Genomic DNA, 19,164 nt, shown 5'->3' with positions numbered 1-19,164 from the left:
AGTGGCAAGCTTTGAAGAACAATGTCGGAGGTGAGGATTGCCCGGGTGGTGTGCACAGCTCAGGCGGCGAGGTTTTTGGCAATGGCGGCGGCGGGGGAGGCAGTCGGAGACGCCGAGCGCCACACCCTCTGGTCGCCATGACCCCTGGTTCTCCAGGGGAGTTGCAGAAGAAGAACGAGGCCCGGGGAGGCTAGAGAGAGTGCTGCCAACTCCAGGAGGCTTGGGAAAGCCTCAGGGAGCTATGGCGGTCTCGGATTTGAGAACAACACCCCCCAGGAAGATGAGCTTCAGGACCCCCGAGGAGGCAGATGGCCATCTCTCCCTGGGCCTGGACATGGAGGAGAGACACCGGGGGGATTGGTGGTCATCTGCTGAAGGCTTGACATTTTTCCTTCTACCCCTATGGACAATTGCCTCCCTTGCCAAAACTTGGATTTCCATCAATTTTCTTTATATCATGACTATGGCTCTCTCATTAACATCCTGCTTTAATCGGCTCCAATATCATCTTGAGCGCCTCCTTAGATAAATCTAGCTAGTTGGCTAGCCCACCAACTTACCCTTTCCATCTAGGGTAAGGACAATTTCACGACAAACTATGATTCCATCTTCAGCACTTGAAATAATCTTGCCCCGTGATTTTTTGTATGATTCTCACGTACACAAGGTCTGACCTACTGCCACTGCGAGAGTCCCCCCTCTCGCAGGTATGGCCTCCTGCCCTTTCGAGGGCCCACCTTGAGGACGGGTTTATTAACCCAGAGAGGTGGCGGAAGCGCACATTGAGGGGTTTTTTAATTAAAAATCTTTTAAAAATTATAAGGGGTTCCAGGGATGGGGGGGAGGAACAGGTCAGGAGGGATGGGAGAGCCAGGCGTCTAGGTGTGGTCGAAGGAGGAGGGAGCGGAGTGGGGGAGGAGAGGGAAGATAGCATTCCTGTGCAGGGCTCTTTGATACCAACGGTCGTGGGGAGGGGCAGGTACGAGGACAGATCAAGAGCGCGTAGTCGGTTGGGAGACCGGGGTTTTTGGTCATTCCCGGTCGTTTGTACCAACCCCTGCATACTAGGTGGTCAGGATCTACAGACCCAAGGCCTGAGACTGCTGTTATGCAACGCGAGGTCCGTTGTCAATAAGGCCCCCCTCATCCACGATCTAATTTTGGAGGGGGAGCCGGACCTCGCAGGAATAACCGAGACCTGGTTGGGCCACGAGGGAGGTCTTCCCCTCGTGGAAATGTGCCCACCAGGTTATCGAGCATTTCACCAGCCTCGGGCCCAGGGAAGGGGCGGTGGGGTAGCAGTGATTATCCGGGAAGACTTAGAGCCGAGAGAGTTCACTGTGCCACAGACATCCGGGTGTGAGTCCCTTGTCGTGAGATGGGGCCCAGGGAGGCAGTTGGGCCTGCTGATAGTATACCTGGCTCCTCGCTATACGTCAGCGGCCCTGCCTGAACTCCTCGAGCTGATCTCATCGGTGGCGGTTGAGACCCCCAAACTTTTAGTGATGGGGGATTTTAATCTGCCGTCGATGGGAGAAGCGTCTGAGGGGGTTCGGGAGTTCATGGCTTCCATGACAGCCATGGACCTGACCCAGTTAATTCAGGGCCCTACTCACGAGGGAGGCCACACGCTGGACCTTGTCTTTGTCTCTGGCCAGTGGATGAGTGATCTGGGAATAGGGGATCTAGACACTATTCCCCTGTCATGGTCGGATCACTCACTTCTCCGGCTGGACTTCCCTGGTGCTACCCCCCGCCGCGAGGAGGCGGAACTGGAAGGTATTAGATGGTTCCGCCCCAAGCGCCTGATGGAACCGGATAGGTTCCAGACGGAACTTGGGCCACCTCCTGTGGACCTGACCCGCCCCCGAGTAGAGGACCTGGTAGTCGCATGGAATAGTGCGGCTACCGGGGCCCTAGACCGGGTGGCGCCTTTGCGGCCTCTCCTGCGACGAAGAACCACCCTGGCACCTTGGTTTACCGAGGAGCTAAGGGTGATGAAACGCCACAAGAGACGCCTAGAGAGTCGTTGGAGATCCTCCCGTTCCGAATTTGACCGAGCACAGGCACGAGCATATTTGAAGACGTACCTTGTGGCACTAAGAGCGGCCAAACGTCAACATTGCGCTGCTCTTATTGCGTCTGCAGATAACCGCCCTGCCGCCCTGTTTCGGGTGACCCGTTCCCTCTTGTTTGAGAGACCACGAGAAGCCCCTTTACAGGGTAGAGCAGAGGAGTTTGGGAATTATCTACAGGACAAAGTCGCTCAAATCCGGATGGGATGGACCCCTTTCAGTGGTTCAGTAGAGACGCCCGTTGCGAGTCTTGAGGGACCGCTTTGGGAGGAGTTTGACTCGGTTGCCATCGAGGATTTGGACAGGTTGCGTGGACGTCTGCGACCCACCACATGTTTATTGGACCCGTGTCCCTCCTGGCTTGTACTGGCATCCTGGGAGGTCACGCGTGACTGGCTCCTGGGCCTGGTGAACGCCTCGCTGGGTGAGGGGTCTCTACCGGCCGCCTTGAAAGAGGCGGTGGTGAGGCCCCTGCTCAAGAAGCCTTCCCTGGACCCAACGGACCTAGCCAATTATCGTCCAGTCTCCAACCTTCCTTTTTTGGCGAAGGTTGTAGAGAGTGTGGTAGCACAGCAGTTCCCACGTCACCTGGAGGAAAATGATTATCTAGACCCGCGCCAGTCCGGCTTCCGACCCGGTCACAGCACGGAGACGGCCTTGGTCGCATTGGTTGATGATCTCTGGAGGGCCAGAGATAGGGGTTGTTCCTCTATCCTGGTCCTATTAGATCTCTCGGCGGCGTTCGATACCATCGACCATGGTATCCTGTTGCACCGGCTAGAGGGGCTGGGAGTCAGAGGCACCGTTTTACGGTGGTTTGGCTCCTACCTCTCTGGTCGGACGCAACGTGTGTTGACAGGGGAGCAGAGTTCGACCCGGAGGCCACTCACATGTGGAGTGCCACAGGGATCGGTGCTCTCGCCTCTCCTGTTCAACACATATATGAAACCGCTGGGCGAGATCATCCGTGGTTTTGGAGTGGGATATCATCTGTATGCTGATGATACTCAGCTATACATTTCCACTCCGAACCACCCCAATGAGGCCGTCGAAATGATGTCCCGGTGTCTGGAGGCCGTACGGGTCTGGATGGATGGCAACCGACTAAAACTCAACCCTTCCAAGACGGAGTGGCTGTGGCTTCCGGCCTCCCGGTTCAACCAGGTGCTTCCATCTCTGGCCATCGGGGGCGTCCAACTAGCCCCCATGGAACAGGTGCGCAATTTGGGCGTCCTCCTGGATGCCCGGCTGTCCATGGATAACCATGTAACAGCCGTGGCAAGGGGGGCGTTCCATCAGGTTCGCCTGATGCGCCAATTGCGCCCCTTATTGGACCGGGATGCCCTACGCACAGTCACCCATGCGCTAGTGACGTCTCGCCTGGATTACTGCAATGCTCTCTACATGGGGCTTCCCTTGAGATGCACTCGGAGACTACAGTTGGTCCAGAACGCGGCCGCGCGGGTGATTATGGGGAGGACTAGATACTCCCCTGTAACACCTCTCCTGCGCGAGCTGCACTGGCTTCCTGTGGTCTACCGAGTGCGTTTCAAGGTTTTGATTATGATCTTTAAAGCGCTCCATGGCACAGGGCCTAGTTATATGCAGGATCGCATCCTGCCTCACACATCCCTACGACCAATTCGCTCACACAGAGAGGGACTTCTCCGGGTGCCGTCCGCCAAACAGTGCCGGGGGGCGACACCCAGGAGCAGAGCCTTCTCTGTGGTGGGCCCAGCCCTGTGGAATGACCTCCCCCGTGACATCAGGATTACTTCCGATCTCCGCTCCTTCCGTGTACAGCTGAAGACCCACCTCTTTCAATTATCTGGCCTGGCTCAATCGTAATTATTCTTATTCCTCCTAACTGGTTTTAAATTGTATTTTAAACGTTAAATTTTAATTCTATATGGGGTTTTTATAATTGGGGTATCTTAATGCGGGTTTTTTTAACTGTCTATATGATGTAAATTGTCTACCTCCTCCGAGTTCGAGTCCGTGTTTGTGTATCTGTATGTATGTTCTGTATGTACGCCTATGTGTTTTTATATATTTTCTGTGTTTTATATGCCCCATTGTACGCCGCCCCGAGTCCTACTTGGAAAGGGAGCGGCTAATAAATTCAAACTTATTATTATTATTATTATTCCTTGTCTGGCCTTCAGGTGCTTTGGAAAATAGCTTGACCCCCTCCTCTCTCTGGCAGCCCCTCAACTATTGGAACACTCCTATCATGGTTCTTCTCTTCACTAGACTAGCCATACCCAGTTCCTGTAATAGTGAATCTTATTGCATACAATTGCTTGAGGTACTCAGTAAACTCAAAGGCCTATTTGAGGTACTCAGTAAACTCAAAGTCATATTTTCTTTTTGTCTTTTTGAAAATAGGGATCACATTAGCCTGCCTCTAATCTTTTTAGATTTTGATCAATATGGATGAAGAGAACTGTCAGCTCACAAATCTTCCACTCAAGATTGGCTTTAATCAAAGCTCAAGGGCTTTCAACTGCAAGAGAATCTCGAATGATTTTGGTTTTTTTTAAGGTATAAAAAGGAAGAAACACAAGGTAATTATATGCCCAATATGTTTAGGAATTGACAAATAATAAAGTTTTTTTTAATTAGTGTCCTGTTTCAGACTGAGCAAATGCACTGGCTTGATCTACAAGTGATTTACTGATATTTAGTATTGCAGTTAATTATAAAGAAAGCAGTAAGTGAAAATGTTGCAGAACCTGAGGGTGGAGTCAAAAGAGACAACAGCCTAGAGTCTCTACATAGTCACAAATGGACTAAGTCTAACCCTTGTGAATTGCATTGAACCTTATTTAACACCAGAGTAGATCCTACTTGAGTAGTAATAAATCAGTTTAACTGGAATTTCAATTGTGGTCCTATTCTTTTGTGCCTAGCAGAAAGGAAGACAAAGGACTTTACCAATGTAGGGACACTCCAGAAAATAGAAATAAGTGATTTTTTGCTTGATATTTGGTTGCAACAGGGGTAGTTTAGAGTTTAGTCCAGATATAAGCCATCAGAAAGTAATAAAGATACCATTCTGAATCAACTGAAGCTTCCAACTACTCTTCAAAGGCAGTCCCATGTAGAACACATTACAAACCTCCAGATGGGAGGTGATCTGGGTGTGGGTGACTGTGAGAAAGGACACATTGGTCCAGTTATGCGTAACCCAGTGCATAATTCATAGCTGTACAAAGGCCTTCCTGGCTATGACAGTCACCTTCTCCTTGAGCAGGGGTAGCAAGTCCAGGAGAACTGCTTGCTTGATTGACTGCTGAGTTCTGAGGCTGATAGCTTGCTAGATCAGGCCTTTCAACGGCTGCCGCTTTCAATTATGCAAGACCTTTCATGAATTCTATTATTTTTAACTGCAAATTACTATCTGAAACTTTTGGGGAAAAAATTATGCCTGAGCAAACTTGAAGACGTCTTCATTCTGAAGAATTCTGAAAGAGATTTGTTCAATCTAGTCTACCATCTGACACAAGTTAAATACCATTCCAGCTTAACGTTAAAAGAAAAGAGCTTCCAAACTTTCAAATAATGAACAATTCAATATGTAGGATGTTACCAAAAAAAGAAACAAAGTAAAGGAGAATAAAAAATACTGCAGACCTTGTGTCTGTGGTTGCTCATAATCAGTCTCAAGGCTGCCTTTCCAGATTAAATACATCTGTTAGTATATAATCTGTATTTGCTGTCAGGCAGTTGAACCCACAAGGGAGACAATGGAAGGTTCAGATTGATGAAAGCAGCAGTGTGATGAAAGCCTCACCCGTTTTCTACATTTGTCACAAAATCACACACATGCCCCGTTGGGGAGGAGCTTGCAATATGACACTGAAATATTGCTTTCATTATTCTGACTAAAGCAGTGTGATCTTGCAGATCCTGTTGCTGCTAGATTTTTTTCAGGTATAATCAAAGCCATGTATTTAACATCTGATATATATTGAAAAAAAATGATACCAGATTTTGCATAGGCACCTTTCAGTATGCTGCTTGTTAAATAGTTTCTGCTGCATCTTTATGGGCTATTGATATCCATAAAGGCATCAGTACCAAGTGCATATAAACCAATGGAAATCCTCACAACTATTTCCATAATCATCCCTCCAAACTAAGGGAACTGAAGATCCAAGTCACCAAAAATAGGCCTGTTTATGACATGAAGGAGATCAATTTAACAAACTACGCTGAAAGTTTTAGAGTGTTCATCTCTAAAATCCATAGCTTCAATAAATTCAATACATATCCACTATTTTGAGCTTTCCAATATTATAAGAGGTGCTTATTCTTCACAATGAATAAGTTACTTCCAGCAACTGCAAGAACAGTCATTTTACAAAACGTCAATTTTTCTTTATAAGTAAGAACAGTATTTCTTTTCCTGCAAATATAGCATTAACCTCTTTTCTAGATGCTAACTCAAGACATTTTGGAAAACAGTGTATCAGGGCAGCTTCACATTCAAATTCTCTTTTATAAATTATCTGTAAAAACAATTTAAATTAATGTAATTTATTAAAGCCAACAATATCTATAAGCCTAGGAAGAATTTAAAGGGGAAAAAATTGCATTCAATCAGTAGCAGCGAGAAATGCATTGGTGACCATACTAAGCCTCTTTAAAATTTATATTGTGAAGCATTTAGATGACTAGTTGTACCCTGAACTCTACAAATATAGAAGTCCCAGCTTAATTTTCTCAAACATCATATTCTCCAATATGTCTGATTTGGGGGAAAGTTCCTTTCCTTTGTAAAACAGTATCACAGTTGGTCTATATGGGGCTCCAATTTGGGATTTCAATAAACTAAAAGAATTAGAAGTGGCCCAGGTTAAATTTAGACAATCAATTTCAGCCTACACCCCCATGTACATCTGCAGCAATATTGAGATTAGATGCAGCCCTTCCATCAATAAATATGAGGATAAAGAAAGCAATAGTTTTATATTATAGGAAACTAGTTCTCATGCCTGATACTTAATCTGAGAAAATAATGCCATCAAGAAAAATGTATTGAGAATAGATGGATGAATCTGTTCTATTCACACACAATTCGTGTTAGATCAGGAAATTCTGAGTGACATACAGTATTATATATTATTGAGATACCACTTATTTTTAAAAGATTTTATCCAAGATAGAGAGCAGATATGTAAGCTTAAGTTAAATAAGTGGCACCAACTTTTTAAAGAAAGATAAGGAATGTCATAATATTTACAGTGCCTTACATCACATTCCCCGAGAATGTTGTTCCCCTGTTCCCTTTAAAGAACTTCACTTTCAAACAGGCTATATGGATGGGAGATATAAAGGATTACCAAACTCACAGGTTTATGTAGTTGTAGTAACATATAGGTCAGTGATGGCCAACCTTTTCCGAACTGAGAGCCCAAAGTGTGCACGGAAACAAATGTAACAAAAAAATTGTTTGGATTGTTTGCAATTAAGACACAAAAGCACACCTTGACAAACAGGGATTTAACTGATATGATTGCTATAATTTTATATGTACAGTATTTTGCTAAAACCTACTGTTGCAAATAAATGTTTAAATACAAAAATATGGATGATTATCTTAAGGAAAGTGAGATAAATCTAAATAGGTACTGAACATTTGCCATTTATTTAATATTACTTCATAGATCTCCTACAATGCGTAGATTATGTTGGAAATTATCTTTCTCTTCAAAAGTAAAGAAACATACATTTTTGAAACAACCATTTTTAAGAAAAATATAATCTTTAGGAACTCTCCGGGGAGAGGGGACGGTCTAGAAATTTAATAAATTATTATTATTAACTGAAAACATTTTTAAAATCACCTTTATGCTATTAAATCAATAAGATAGAATTTATAAATTTTCAGATATTTATATATCCATTCATTCCCCACTCATAAATGAACAACTAATATAGCCAATAGTATAGCCTTGTAACAGCACTACAACATGATTTAAAAACATCCATCATCATCGCTGCCTCCTCCTCCTCCTCCTCTCTTTCTACATTTTTGTCTTTAATGTTGTCTTTAATATAACTAATTCCACAATACTGTTTTATTTATTTAAACAGAATCAAGCTATTTTAATTTTCTGTGCAGACAGAATATATACTTTTGTAATTCATGGACCAGATAAATTATTTCTTTTAAAACGTAGAAATGAGACTCTTGGTTTCTTTTGTGCTGATTTATGGCTCCATCTGTGTTGCATGTTTTCACGCAGGTGCCCCAGTGACTTGATATTTAAGACAAGTTTGTCATGTGTGAATCTTTTAATTAAAACATGAAAACTCAAGGAACCTAACTCTTTAAGTGCAAACATTTTCCAATATTGCTATTTGCTAAGGTGCGTTCCACAATATATAAATACCTTTCACTGAAATGTAAAACAATAATTTATCTCATCCCTACAAAAATATTACTTATTCATCCTTTTCAAAAATTATTTTAAGATTCAAAAGGATTGAAATGACTACATTTAGCATCAAAATAACAAGTGCAGTTGTTATTAATAAAAAGGTATATGAACTAGGACAGGGGTGTCCAAACTTGGGAACTTTAAGACTTGTGGAGTTGAAGTCCACAAGTCTTAAAGTTCCCAAGTTTGGACACCCCTGAACTAGGATATAGGTAATGTTAGTAAAAGGTATTGTAAAAGTATTTGATAAAAACTAAACAAAAATGATATGACAATCTCAATCTATTTTAGTTTCCTATTGAAAATACACCTAAAATAAGGTATTTTAGGGTAATATGTACACTATATTGCCAAAAGTATTCACTCACCCATAGACATAATCAGACTCAGTTATGAGCGAATACTTTTGGCAATATAGTGTATGTTCCCATGAGCCAATATCAAAATAATTACAGATCATTCTGAACTAAATGGAATTTCACCATATTCAAGACAAAAGTAATAGAAATACAATACCTTATACGCAGCACCACCATGGATGATAGATTTGATGAAAATGCCAAGATCTGCCCCTGTCTCTCGAGATTTGTTGCCTTTTAAGCTCACGCCAAGTCCAGCTGAACCCGAATCATTCAAAGGAATTTCAAAAGTCAATTGCTCTGTTGCCTCGAATGAAAAAATGTTGCAACATGGTTCTCCTTTCTGTTGGATGAATAGAGAAAGCAAAACATGTTGACTAAAAATAGCAGGTACGATAAGTACTTTTTTTTTCCTGATCATACAAGATTAAGAATGGAGAGGAATACCTCAAGAGACAGATTTTAACTTCATTTTAATTGGGAATCAGAATGAAAAGTCTGTCTTGAAAGACAGGTCAAACAATATTCATTTCGAAGTATTTCACATTTTTGCATTTTAGAAGTAAAAAGTGATAAGAGGCAAACTAACTTTTTATCATACAGCCCTGAAGGAATCATTGGAGCAGTCATGTATTCTCTGAGTCATTAAGAAGAGTGATAGCATTAGCAGGGGGAAAACTATGATGTCATACAAGAACAGTGGAGAAGTCTCGTGATGAGATGCATTAGATCAGTGATGGCGAACCCTTTTTGGCTCACGTGCCAAAAGCGGGGGGAACGCAGGGGGGTAGTGCGTGGGCGTGCCACACCCATAATGCTATGTGCATGACCCCAGTCCTCCCCCCCATTTATGGCATGCTTTTTGCCCTCCCCAGGCTCCATATGCTTTATTGGAGCCTGGGAAGGGCAAAAACAGCCTCCCCCACCCTCCCAGAGGCCCTCCGGAGGCTTCAGGAGCTTCTCTGAAGCCTCCAGAGCACGAAAAACTGGCCCTACTGGCAAACTGGAAGTTCAGGAACAGATTTCCGGTTTGCTCATAGGGCTGGTGTTAGCCCTATGGAGCCTTCAGGAGGCTTCCCTGAAGGCTCCGGAGGGCTAAAACCGGCTCTATGAGCAAACCGAAAGTATGCTCCTGAACTTTAAGGTTCTGGGCTGGTTTAGGGCTGGTTTTTCTCGCTCTGGAGGCTTCAAGCCTCCGGAGGGTGAAAAATGGCCTCAAAAGAAGGTCGAAGATAGCTGGCCAGTGCGCGAATGCACACTGGCCAGCTGACAGGGCAACACCTTGTGTGCCTTGAAAAATGGCTCTGCATGCCGCCTATGGCATGAGTGCTATAGGTTCCCCATCACGTCATTAGAGCCATCAACTGTTTCATATCATTAATAGTACTTACAGCATGTCAATTCATTAAAATGGTTAAAATGTTTTAAATATGTTGATCATCACATGATTGATATTTACTATTTTAGGGCAATTGATTATTTCAGATGTGTTAGCATTTTCCCCAACTAACAGTGAAAGCTTATGTTTTTTAATTAAATTTATTAATTGGAAAAGGTGCTTTCAGATTTCTGATGTTTTACTACCCTAGATTAACATGAGTCTCGACCTACAACACACACTATTTTATGCTGTTTTCTTTTTAATAAATATGTTAATAAACAGATATTTTATATTTTATACCCAAAAATTTCAGGCAGAAGGAGGGTAGGGACACTGCAAACCTTTCTCCCTTTATTTTATTGACAAGCTTTGCCTTTATTGCGTATGATGTATTTCACAGCCATTTTTATTGCTCTTTGTTCAAATTTCTTACATTCACTTTATGATTTTCACAATCAAGAATCCGGTAAGAAACTCAATCTCCTTATATATATAAAAATAATATTTATAGGATTTCACTTTCTTAGAACTTCCTTTATGGAAATGCCACTCATATCAGAGAGTAATAACACATCCAACAATATTGCAAATTAAAACTGTTTATTTTTGTTCCTGTGAAAAACAAAGTAAACAACAAGTCTTCAATTTGAAAAGCATGTTATTTCAAAGAAAGAGAAAAAGTCAGGCTCTACTGAACTATAAATGTCAATTCGTATGTAACAAGAACAAATATTTCATTTATTTAATGAATGCATCCTGTTTAATTGGAAAACATAAAAATGATTTGATGTTGATATTAATAATATGCTGCTGTATAATCTAACAGCCTATCTCTGTTTTTTTTCTATACCCAAAGCTAGTCTCAAAAATGAAAGATGCATGTACACTATGTACTTTTTAAACATTTAAAGACAGAATTGTATAATTAGTATTTTAGAAAATAAGGTATAAACTGAAATGTACTAATATATTGTACCATATGAAAGCTTGAAATTATTTTAATAAAAAAAATGATGTCTGCCTAGTATAAATAGATCTGTTGATATTTAAGCCTCATGATGTCAGTTGTGGGCTGTTCCTGTCATAAACCACAACAATGGTTATCAAATGAAAATAAGTGAGTCAGAAAAATAATTATTATAAATGCCTCATAATAATTGCTTTGTTGATCTCTTCCTCCTTGACTATCTAAAGAATTTTATGGAGATCATTCCAAATTTTGTGCGAATTTAATATAAACTGTAATATTCAGCATCTTCTCTCCTTTCCAAATTACACTGGTCTACAAGGAGAAAGCCTCAGAAATGAAAGTAGCTTAATTTTAAAGGAAAATTAAGTCCTTAATATTAATTGGGTCCAGTTTCAAGATACAGCTTCAAGTCAAAATTGCACTGAAATAATTCCAAATTACGACAGGGATGTGCAATTATGCTCCATACATTTTCTTCAAAATGTGATATAGCAATGAGAATGGGGCCACACCAATCATCATAAACTTATCTTTTTATTGATAGCAATAACATAACTTTCCATTCATGTATTGGTTTTTCATGTAACATTTTCATGCTTTTTGCATGAAAAACTGACAAGCTCTAACTTCAGATTAAAGGACAAGTTACCATCTTCATTTGGTATCTAAACTGCGCTTTTTAGATTTTCTCTTGTAAACTGTAGTAGGATCATCCCTGGGGAGATCCCAGCAGTAATCGGCAAGCATGGACAGACTCCATTTCCCTCGGTATCTTTTCTCCATGCCTGTGATATCCTGGTGGAATCTCTCCCCATGCTCATCACTCATCACTGTCCCACAGTTCAAAAGGAAATAGTCTAAACGCAAGTGTAAGAAGTGAATTTTCAGTGACATGTTTGCACCAAGTGCTTTACAAGACCTAAGCAAATTTTCCACGTGTTTTTCATAGTCTGCTTTGCTGTTCACAAAGTGAAGATAAATGTATACACTTCCATGTGGTACCGTTTTCATGGTTCTACCATACTTTGTCGAGAAGTTACAAGGTATCATGATCATTAGACACCTCCTTCCCTTGTAGGCAAATATACTCGCCTGTGTATAATCTTTATTGTGAAATATCTTGAAAACTTTAGCCAACCAGCAACTTTATCAATTGTTTTCTAATTCATCTAATCACAATATGTAAAATTAACAGATTTTATCTTGGAGAGCGATAATTTCCCAAAATGTGTAGACCACTGTTATCCTTCCCTCAAGATATTCTGCTTTTCTTATTAGCACAATATCTTCTCAGGTTTACTCTTGTTTAGGAAACCATCATCCATATTCTGATTCTGATTCATCTTCATCAAATATTGAATAATGCTTCCTGCTCAGCACCACCATCTTTATTTCCTTAGCACAAGGGTGTCAAACTGGCAGCCCAAGGGTCAGATACATCATTTGCAGGTTATGTCTGCCCCAGCTCTGTGAAGGGAAAACCATCGCAATATGCCACGTGACGATAATGTAACGCTGTGAGTTTGACACCAGTGCAGTATATTTTAAAGTGCCTTAGACTATCTGCAGTGACAGACAATAGTCCATGTCTAATTCTTTCTCCACAGCATTCAGAATATTCAAAGTGTAAAGCATCAGGAGAAGGACTAAGCTCCATATTTCTACCTTAGCCATATGTAAGAGCTCTGGCATAGCCAGCATTTTAAAGTGAGTAAATGTAATATCACAGCATCCTCATTCAGCCCACCATGGACATAATGATATAAGGTTGTTGTCTTTTAATCCAACTACATGGATCTTTAAAAGTCAATCTTTAAAAGCTAGTTCGTGTGTTCATTTGCTTTTTTATTTAATGTTTTATATACTCCTGCATTCTAAACAATTCCTGGTGGTTTGCTTCGCAAATATAAGATTACATTAAAACATGCAAGTTATAAAATCCAGAAATCAATCCATAATCCATAACTAGTGGCAACAGCTCTTACAGGTTGAAAGATCGTGAATTCATCTTAATAGCCTTCCTTAAAAGCAAACAGAATGATGTTGTCCAAATCTTAAGGAGGCTGTTCCTCCTCAGACCCATCAATGCAAAATCCTGGCCTGGATGAATTCGAACAACTTTGTCAATAAAGTGTTATGTGATTGGCTCACTGGGGCTCTTGGGTGAATCTTCCTACTCATCTTTCCCATAAGGGAGCAAATCTGTTATCAGTCCAATTAGACATATCAGACGAGGAAATCAACTCCACTGATAGGATAAAATTATTTTTATTGAGATTGTTATAACAACGGAATTTTGCATAGCTGTTCTGTATCTCCACCTCTTTCTTGTTGTTCAATGAATTGGACAACAGTGGAAAACCCACCTGAGCCACTTCCAAATGCTATCTCATTTAGAATTAAAGAACGCTTCAGCTCCTTTTGCCTAGGTAATGGATCCTGCATATCTTCATTAAGGTCATCTTCCTTACTGCCTACATCTGCCCTTATTGATATGATTGGCTCAGTCTACCCATGTTCAGTCAAGTTCAATCCTAGTCTTCTTCCCCTAGCGCTCCAGGTACTTCTTCTATAACTTCATTTCCTGGAACTCCATGATAAGGCCAAAGTTCCCAGGATTTGCAAACAAGTTGCTCAAATATTACATCTTGCCTTTAAGAACAAGATCATAATCAGAGGTTCAGCATTATTGCCTACCAAGGTGCTTGAAAAATGTCTAGGATTCTGGTTGTCAGAATCCATTAGAATCCATGAGACTTAAGAGAAACCATCTTAATCGCCACACTCACTTATGGAGTGAGGTCCATAAGTGAGTGTGGCGGGTCACCAGCAGCCAGGAGCTTATCCATATCAGGAAGTGATATGATCATAGCAAAATCTATGCATAATGTCCTTCATCTTCCATTCACATACCAACTGAAATCCATGATGATTATGGAGGTCATGAATTTCTAAGCCTCATAGAAGTAGAGTGTACTCTTACTTTACTTGTTCTCAGGTGCATCCCTATCAACACAGAGTTGTAATTATTATGCTTTTACAGTATGCCCAATTTTTTATATGCTAATAAGATACATAATATTATTCCAAAATAAAGAAGTGATCACATCCTCTTAAAAAAATCTTAAGAATTACAGAGAAAACTATGACATTATTAAATTAGAAAAATAGCAATGAAGATCTTGCATCATACTATAAATATCTCATAGTGAATTTTTTCCTAACAAGCAAACTATGCATGTTTCCTAAGAAACTTCCTAAGCAGTTTATTTCTATATCGTATTTTATTTAGATAAGTGCATCTGTTAATTTTGTTAAGTTGCACTAAACTGCTATTTTTTTTCTTTCCTTTTCCACTAGTGCAGTAAAAAGTAACGGCAATACTAGAGTTAAATCAATATATGTATTGTAATGCCATTCTATAGCAATATTTTGTATAACTATTTATATTCTTTATACTTTTCATCATATTTTTGTACTTTTATAATTAACTGTTCAATATGAATATTCTAATAATTATTTCATACATATAAAAACTGGTCATAACTAATAGAAGTCATTGCTGGCTTCTTTCCAAATAATACTTTTCTTTAAAAATTAAAAAGTACAATTTAGAAAAGGATGCTAAAAACAACTTCAAATACAACTTTGCTCCTACAATGTAGCTATATTATTAAATTCCCCAAAAATATTCAATAGTAAAATATGCAATTTTGTGTGCTCTAGTGTTTCACACTAAGATTTAGTTTATTAAAATGGAATTATTGGTTTGAATCAATATTTTGATAATGATCAGATCTTTTGATTATTCAGAATACTAGCTGTAGAGAAATAGTTGTTAAATGTGCTGGAGTGAAATGACAAATATAAATATACTGAATCATTTTCAAAAACTAGATTGCTGATAGCTCTCCACTAATACTAAGTTTGTTATCCATAACATTTCAGAATTACTTATCCCTTTAGAAAACAGTCTGGAAATGATCTGCTGATCAAATAACTTATGAGAGCATCTACTCATTTTTTGTTGCATGATTAATACTGAATGTATATACCAATATATAATAGTTAATTTATAGATCATATTGAAAGATTGTAAAAAGTACAGCCTCAAAACTCCTCAGAGGAGGAATATGCGTTAAGCCATCTCACCAACTCTTTACAAATGATGAGCCAAATCCTTGGGACAGTTTGCCTAAGAGTTTCATCTAGTCCCCCCCTCCCCCTTCAAGTACAATAATTAAGCTTATCAAAAGCTACAGAGGTGCTGAAGGGTTAATTTAGAAGAGAAAATTTCAAAGTAACTCACTACAACTGGACAACTTTGCAGCCAAATCAAGCTTCATGAATGCCAGTTGTTGACAGTAATATGAAGAAGTATGTTAGACCTAGCATGAACTTCTGCTATTCATTAAAGCAGCCTCTCTTTTTCCAGGCTTTCACGTGAGCCTGGAAAAAAAAGTCTCATTGACTTTAATTGATCAGTTCCTTAAAATGGCCGAAATTGTTCTTCAAAAGGTTTTCTGGGGAAAAAAGAGAGGCTGATTTAATGAATAGCAAAGAAGTACTGTATTTGTAAGAAATCCAAAGGTTTCTTTTTTGGATGTATTTTAGAATGGGCATAATATTAGTAGGCACAGCTTCCAATATAAAGTTGACTATTTGAGATAAGTTCTTCTACTGCCTTGCAACTTATTACTCTTGCATCCTGAACCCCAAGTAGATCTACTTGCCTAAACTTAATCCCAACATTTACTCTCTTATCTTTGTCCTGCAGGGTAATTACTCATGGCTCAACTTCTTCAGGGCTATCAAATGATAGTTTGGCATATATCTGGAAAAGGATTACTGTAGGCTGCATAAAGTGTGGACTGTATTTATTTCAGTTAATCCCATGTTAGTTGCTAAATGCAGTATTAGAGAAATAAGTCTTGCCTAAGGCATTAGATCTCACACTTCATCTGTTCTGCTCCAGACTGATGTTTCTTCTCCACGTTAGTTCCTTTTAAAGTAGTGGTAGTTTGTCCAATTCTTTTTTTCCCCATTCATTTTCAGGAATAATTCGAGGGAAATAGTTCCAACTCAACAAATGTAGAAAGAGAGAAAGATTGGAAAGATTCTATTCTGTAGCTGGCACACAACTAGTATAGCTTTATAGCCTTTCTGTTGGAGCATTGAGGACCCCAAATGAGGGTAGATGCAATTATATTGAAGACTATACAAATTGCTGAAGGACAAATCTCTCAATGTTATTAGCCATGGTAACAGTCCACTCTATGTACTAGGTGCACAAATGCAACAAGAGAGGAACTCTGCCCTGACCGTCTATTTGTGGTCTTCCTAGATGCCTCTGCATAGGCCATTCTATGAGATGGAATGTTGGCTACATAGGCCTAAGGCAGATCCAGAAGGGTTACTCTCATGTTCTCACACATAGATTTGACGAGTTCTGTAAGTTTCATGTCACTTATGAGCTGAAAAAGCTTCTTGGATGAGAAGCAAAAAATCTTCAAAGAAAAAACGGAAATTCAGGTGCCTCTTGAAAAAACACCTTTGGGACACCCATGACCTGGAGGACTGAGAATCTCCATAGACATTCATGACAATTATTACAATACATATTGCAAGGTCATGGGTTTGATCATGGCACATTTGTTTTGATTCTTCATAGCATTGAGTTAGTAACTATCATAATATCTCTCTTTGTCTTCTTGCAGGATACAGCTGTGTTCATCCTTCCCCTGTTCCACAATGCCTCTTTCTCAGTTCTGAAGGTTCAGAGGCTATTCAATCTGCAGCCTGAGAATTGTTTTAAGTTTAAGGAGGTGCAGAACATTATTTGATTCTGACAATGGTTTATTAGGCCTGCTTTTAGATTCTCTTCTGGAAAGTTGCTTTCTCTGTACACTCCTGTTGCATTGCCTCCATTTCTTAATCTAATAAATCTTCATCTTTTCTGAAGCCACTCACACTGATCTAATCCTTTGACCTTCTCATCAGGCACTACTACAGATTTGCACTTCCATGGATAATGGCTAACTCAAGAGTCGTTATCAATTTTCAAAAGGGTCATGAACACCATAATTGAGAAACACAGAAAGTGCAGCATCAAACAACACGTTGCTGCATTTTAAAGTCTAAAAATTTGCACTGCTTGTTGTAGAAATTGAAATTTTCAGGTAAGATTTGTCTGCATTTCTATTTCTGCTTTTAGAGAAATGAGTCCTCTGGCTCAGATGTAGAATCCTCCAACATGTCTTCTTCAGAAGATGTGGGGAAATGGTACCCAATGTCAGTGGGTACCACTGGATCACTGATTGTTCTTGACATGGATCCTATGGAGCACAAGAACTAGTTGTGGGAATTGTGGGAAGGTGAGATAAAGAAGCTGACTACTCAAACAATGAGAACGTTGATGGTACAGATATAGTAAATAATGATTTCTATTGTCAAGGACATTTTCTTAATCATAGAACTTTCAAATTGATTTTTATAATATGCTAGGTTTAGATGCTGAAAGGCAGCAAAAAGCTAGAAATGAAGGAGCGGAACAAAGGGTTTATTCACCTCTTTCTTTTGAGCAGAGCAGTGCTGAGAAGCCAAAGAGTAAGATTTGGAATGTCTACTTCTAAAATCCAGCAATAATCAGATGATCAAGACTAAAACAGATGAGGATCCATTACCAAGACACTCATGACTGCAAAATGACTTTCTTCTATCAAGGGATTTAACTCTTTAGAGATAGAATCAATTAGAAGTAACTTTTTAAATGTCATATGGGGTACTGGTTGACAACATCAAGTTTTATTTAAAAGTTACAAATATAACTACTACATAGAGAACCATATGCATGAATCACAGAAACCATGAAGAATATTTAATATTCACTTATGTGTAGTGAATATTTTATTATTGTTTTACTTGGTAACCAACATGGTATGTCCCAAACATTTGGAACACAATGGCTCATATTGTCATTCTCCATTCTACCTCATCTATTTTTCTTTCAACATTTCATACTGCTGACTGCAAATAAATATGTATCAGAAGAGGCACAAAAGAAAACTGAAGTAATACAATACCAATACAACATATAAATACATTCTGACCAAAGTAACATAAAATAAATGAGTTTTCAGAAAGCACTAAAGCAATATAATCATGCTAGATGATATAAGCATACTATAAAAATATGCTGGAAAACACTAAGCAAGTTTACTGATATACCATGTGAAATACCTCATTTACTAGTGGTTTGGACTTCATCTCATTAGGCAAGAAGATTTGCAAATATATTTCCAAGAATATTTTCTCCATCCATTTTATACTATTTGTCATTACCTGACAATTCTGCTGTCCAAAAACACTGCAAATAATTGTAGTTGTAAAAATGCAATCCCTTATTACATTCAGGATATATTAAACTTGACAACTGGACTTGAATGGATTGCAGAATAAGATTTTTTGAATTTAAATATAATGTGATTTTACACATGCCAGTAAATCAAAACTCTAATAAATACTTTTATTATTTGTACTGGCTGCAATCTGTCAATGCATCAATAATTTATTAAAGCAATGCAAATAAAATTTCTGTATAAATAATACTGATTCATACAAAGAACAGATTTATGAGGAAATATTTTCCTTAAAAGATTAAGAAATCAAATGATGACCAGTTATCACTACCAATAAAATTATACACCTACCTCTTACAATACAATTGTATTAATTAACAATTAATTAATACAATTGTATACACTACCTCTTCCTAGCATTAGAAACAAAAATCTGTTTTCTGAATTTCTAAGTACAGATCTTTAATTCACCTCTCCCACGCTCTCTTAAAACACAATTCTGGTTTGATAAATTCGTATATTATCTGGATTCCCATCTTTTTGACAAGCTATAAGTAAGACACATACCTACC

The 19,164-nt window shown here is 39.3% G+C and overlaps 1 protein-coding gene across 4 annotated transcripts in view; it reads right to left on the bottom strand.

Moving 5' to 3' along the window:
* The window catches only part of PARD3B (par-3 family cell polarity regulator beta), a 532,498-nt gene that overhangs the window by 318,659 nt on the left and 194,675 nt on the right, over window positions 1-19,164 (bottom strand). For all 4 annotated transcript variants that reach the window (XM_081937858.1, XM_081937859.1, XM_081937860.1 and 1 more), the window contains exon 11: window positions 9,041-9,226. In XM_081937858.1, the coding sequence (XP_081793984.1) occupies window positions 9,041-9,226 (186 nt within the window). The remainder of the gene's footprint in view (window positions 1-9,040; window positions 9,227-19,164) is intronic.

The sequence above is a fragment of the Natrix helvetica genome, assembly GCF_964273705.1.
Source record: "Natrix helvetica genome assembly, chromosome: 1".
Taxonomy (NCBI): domain Eukaryota; kingdom Metazoa; phylum Chordata; class Lepidosauria; order Squamata; family Natricidae; genus Natrix; species Natrix helvetica.
This window is presented reverse-complemented; position numbering and strand designations above follow the sequence as displayed.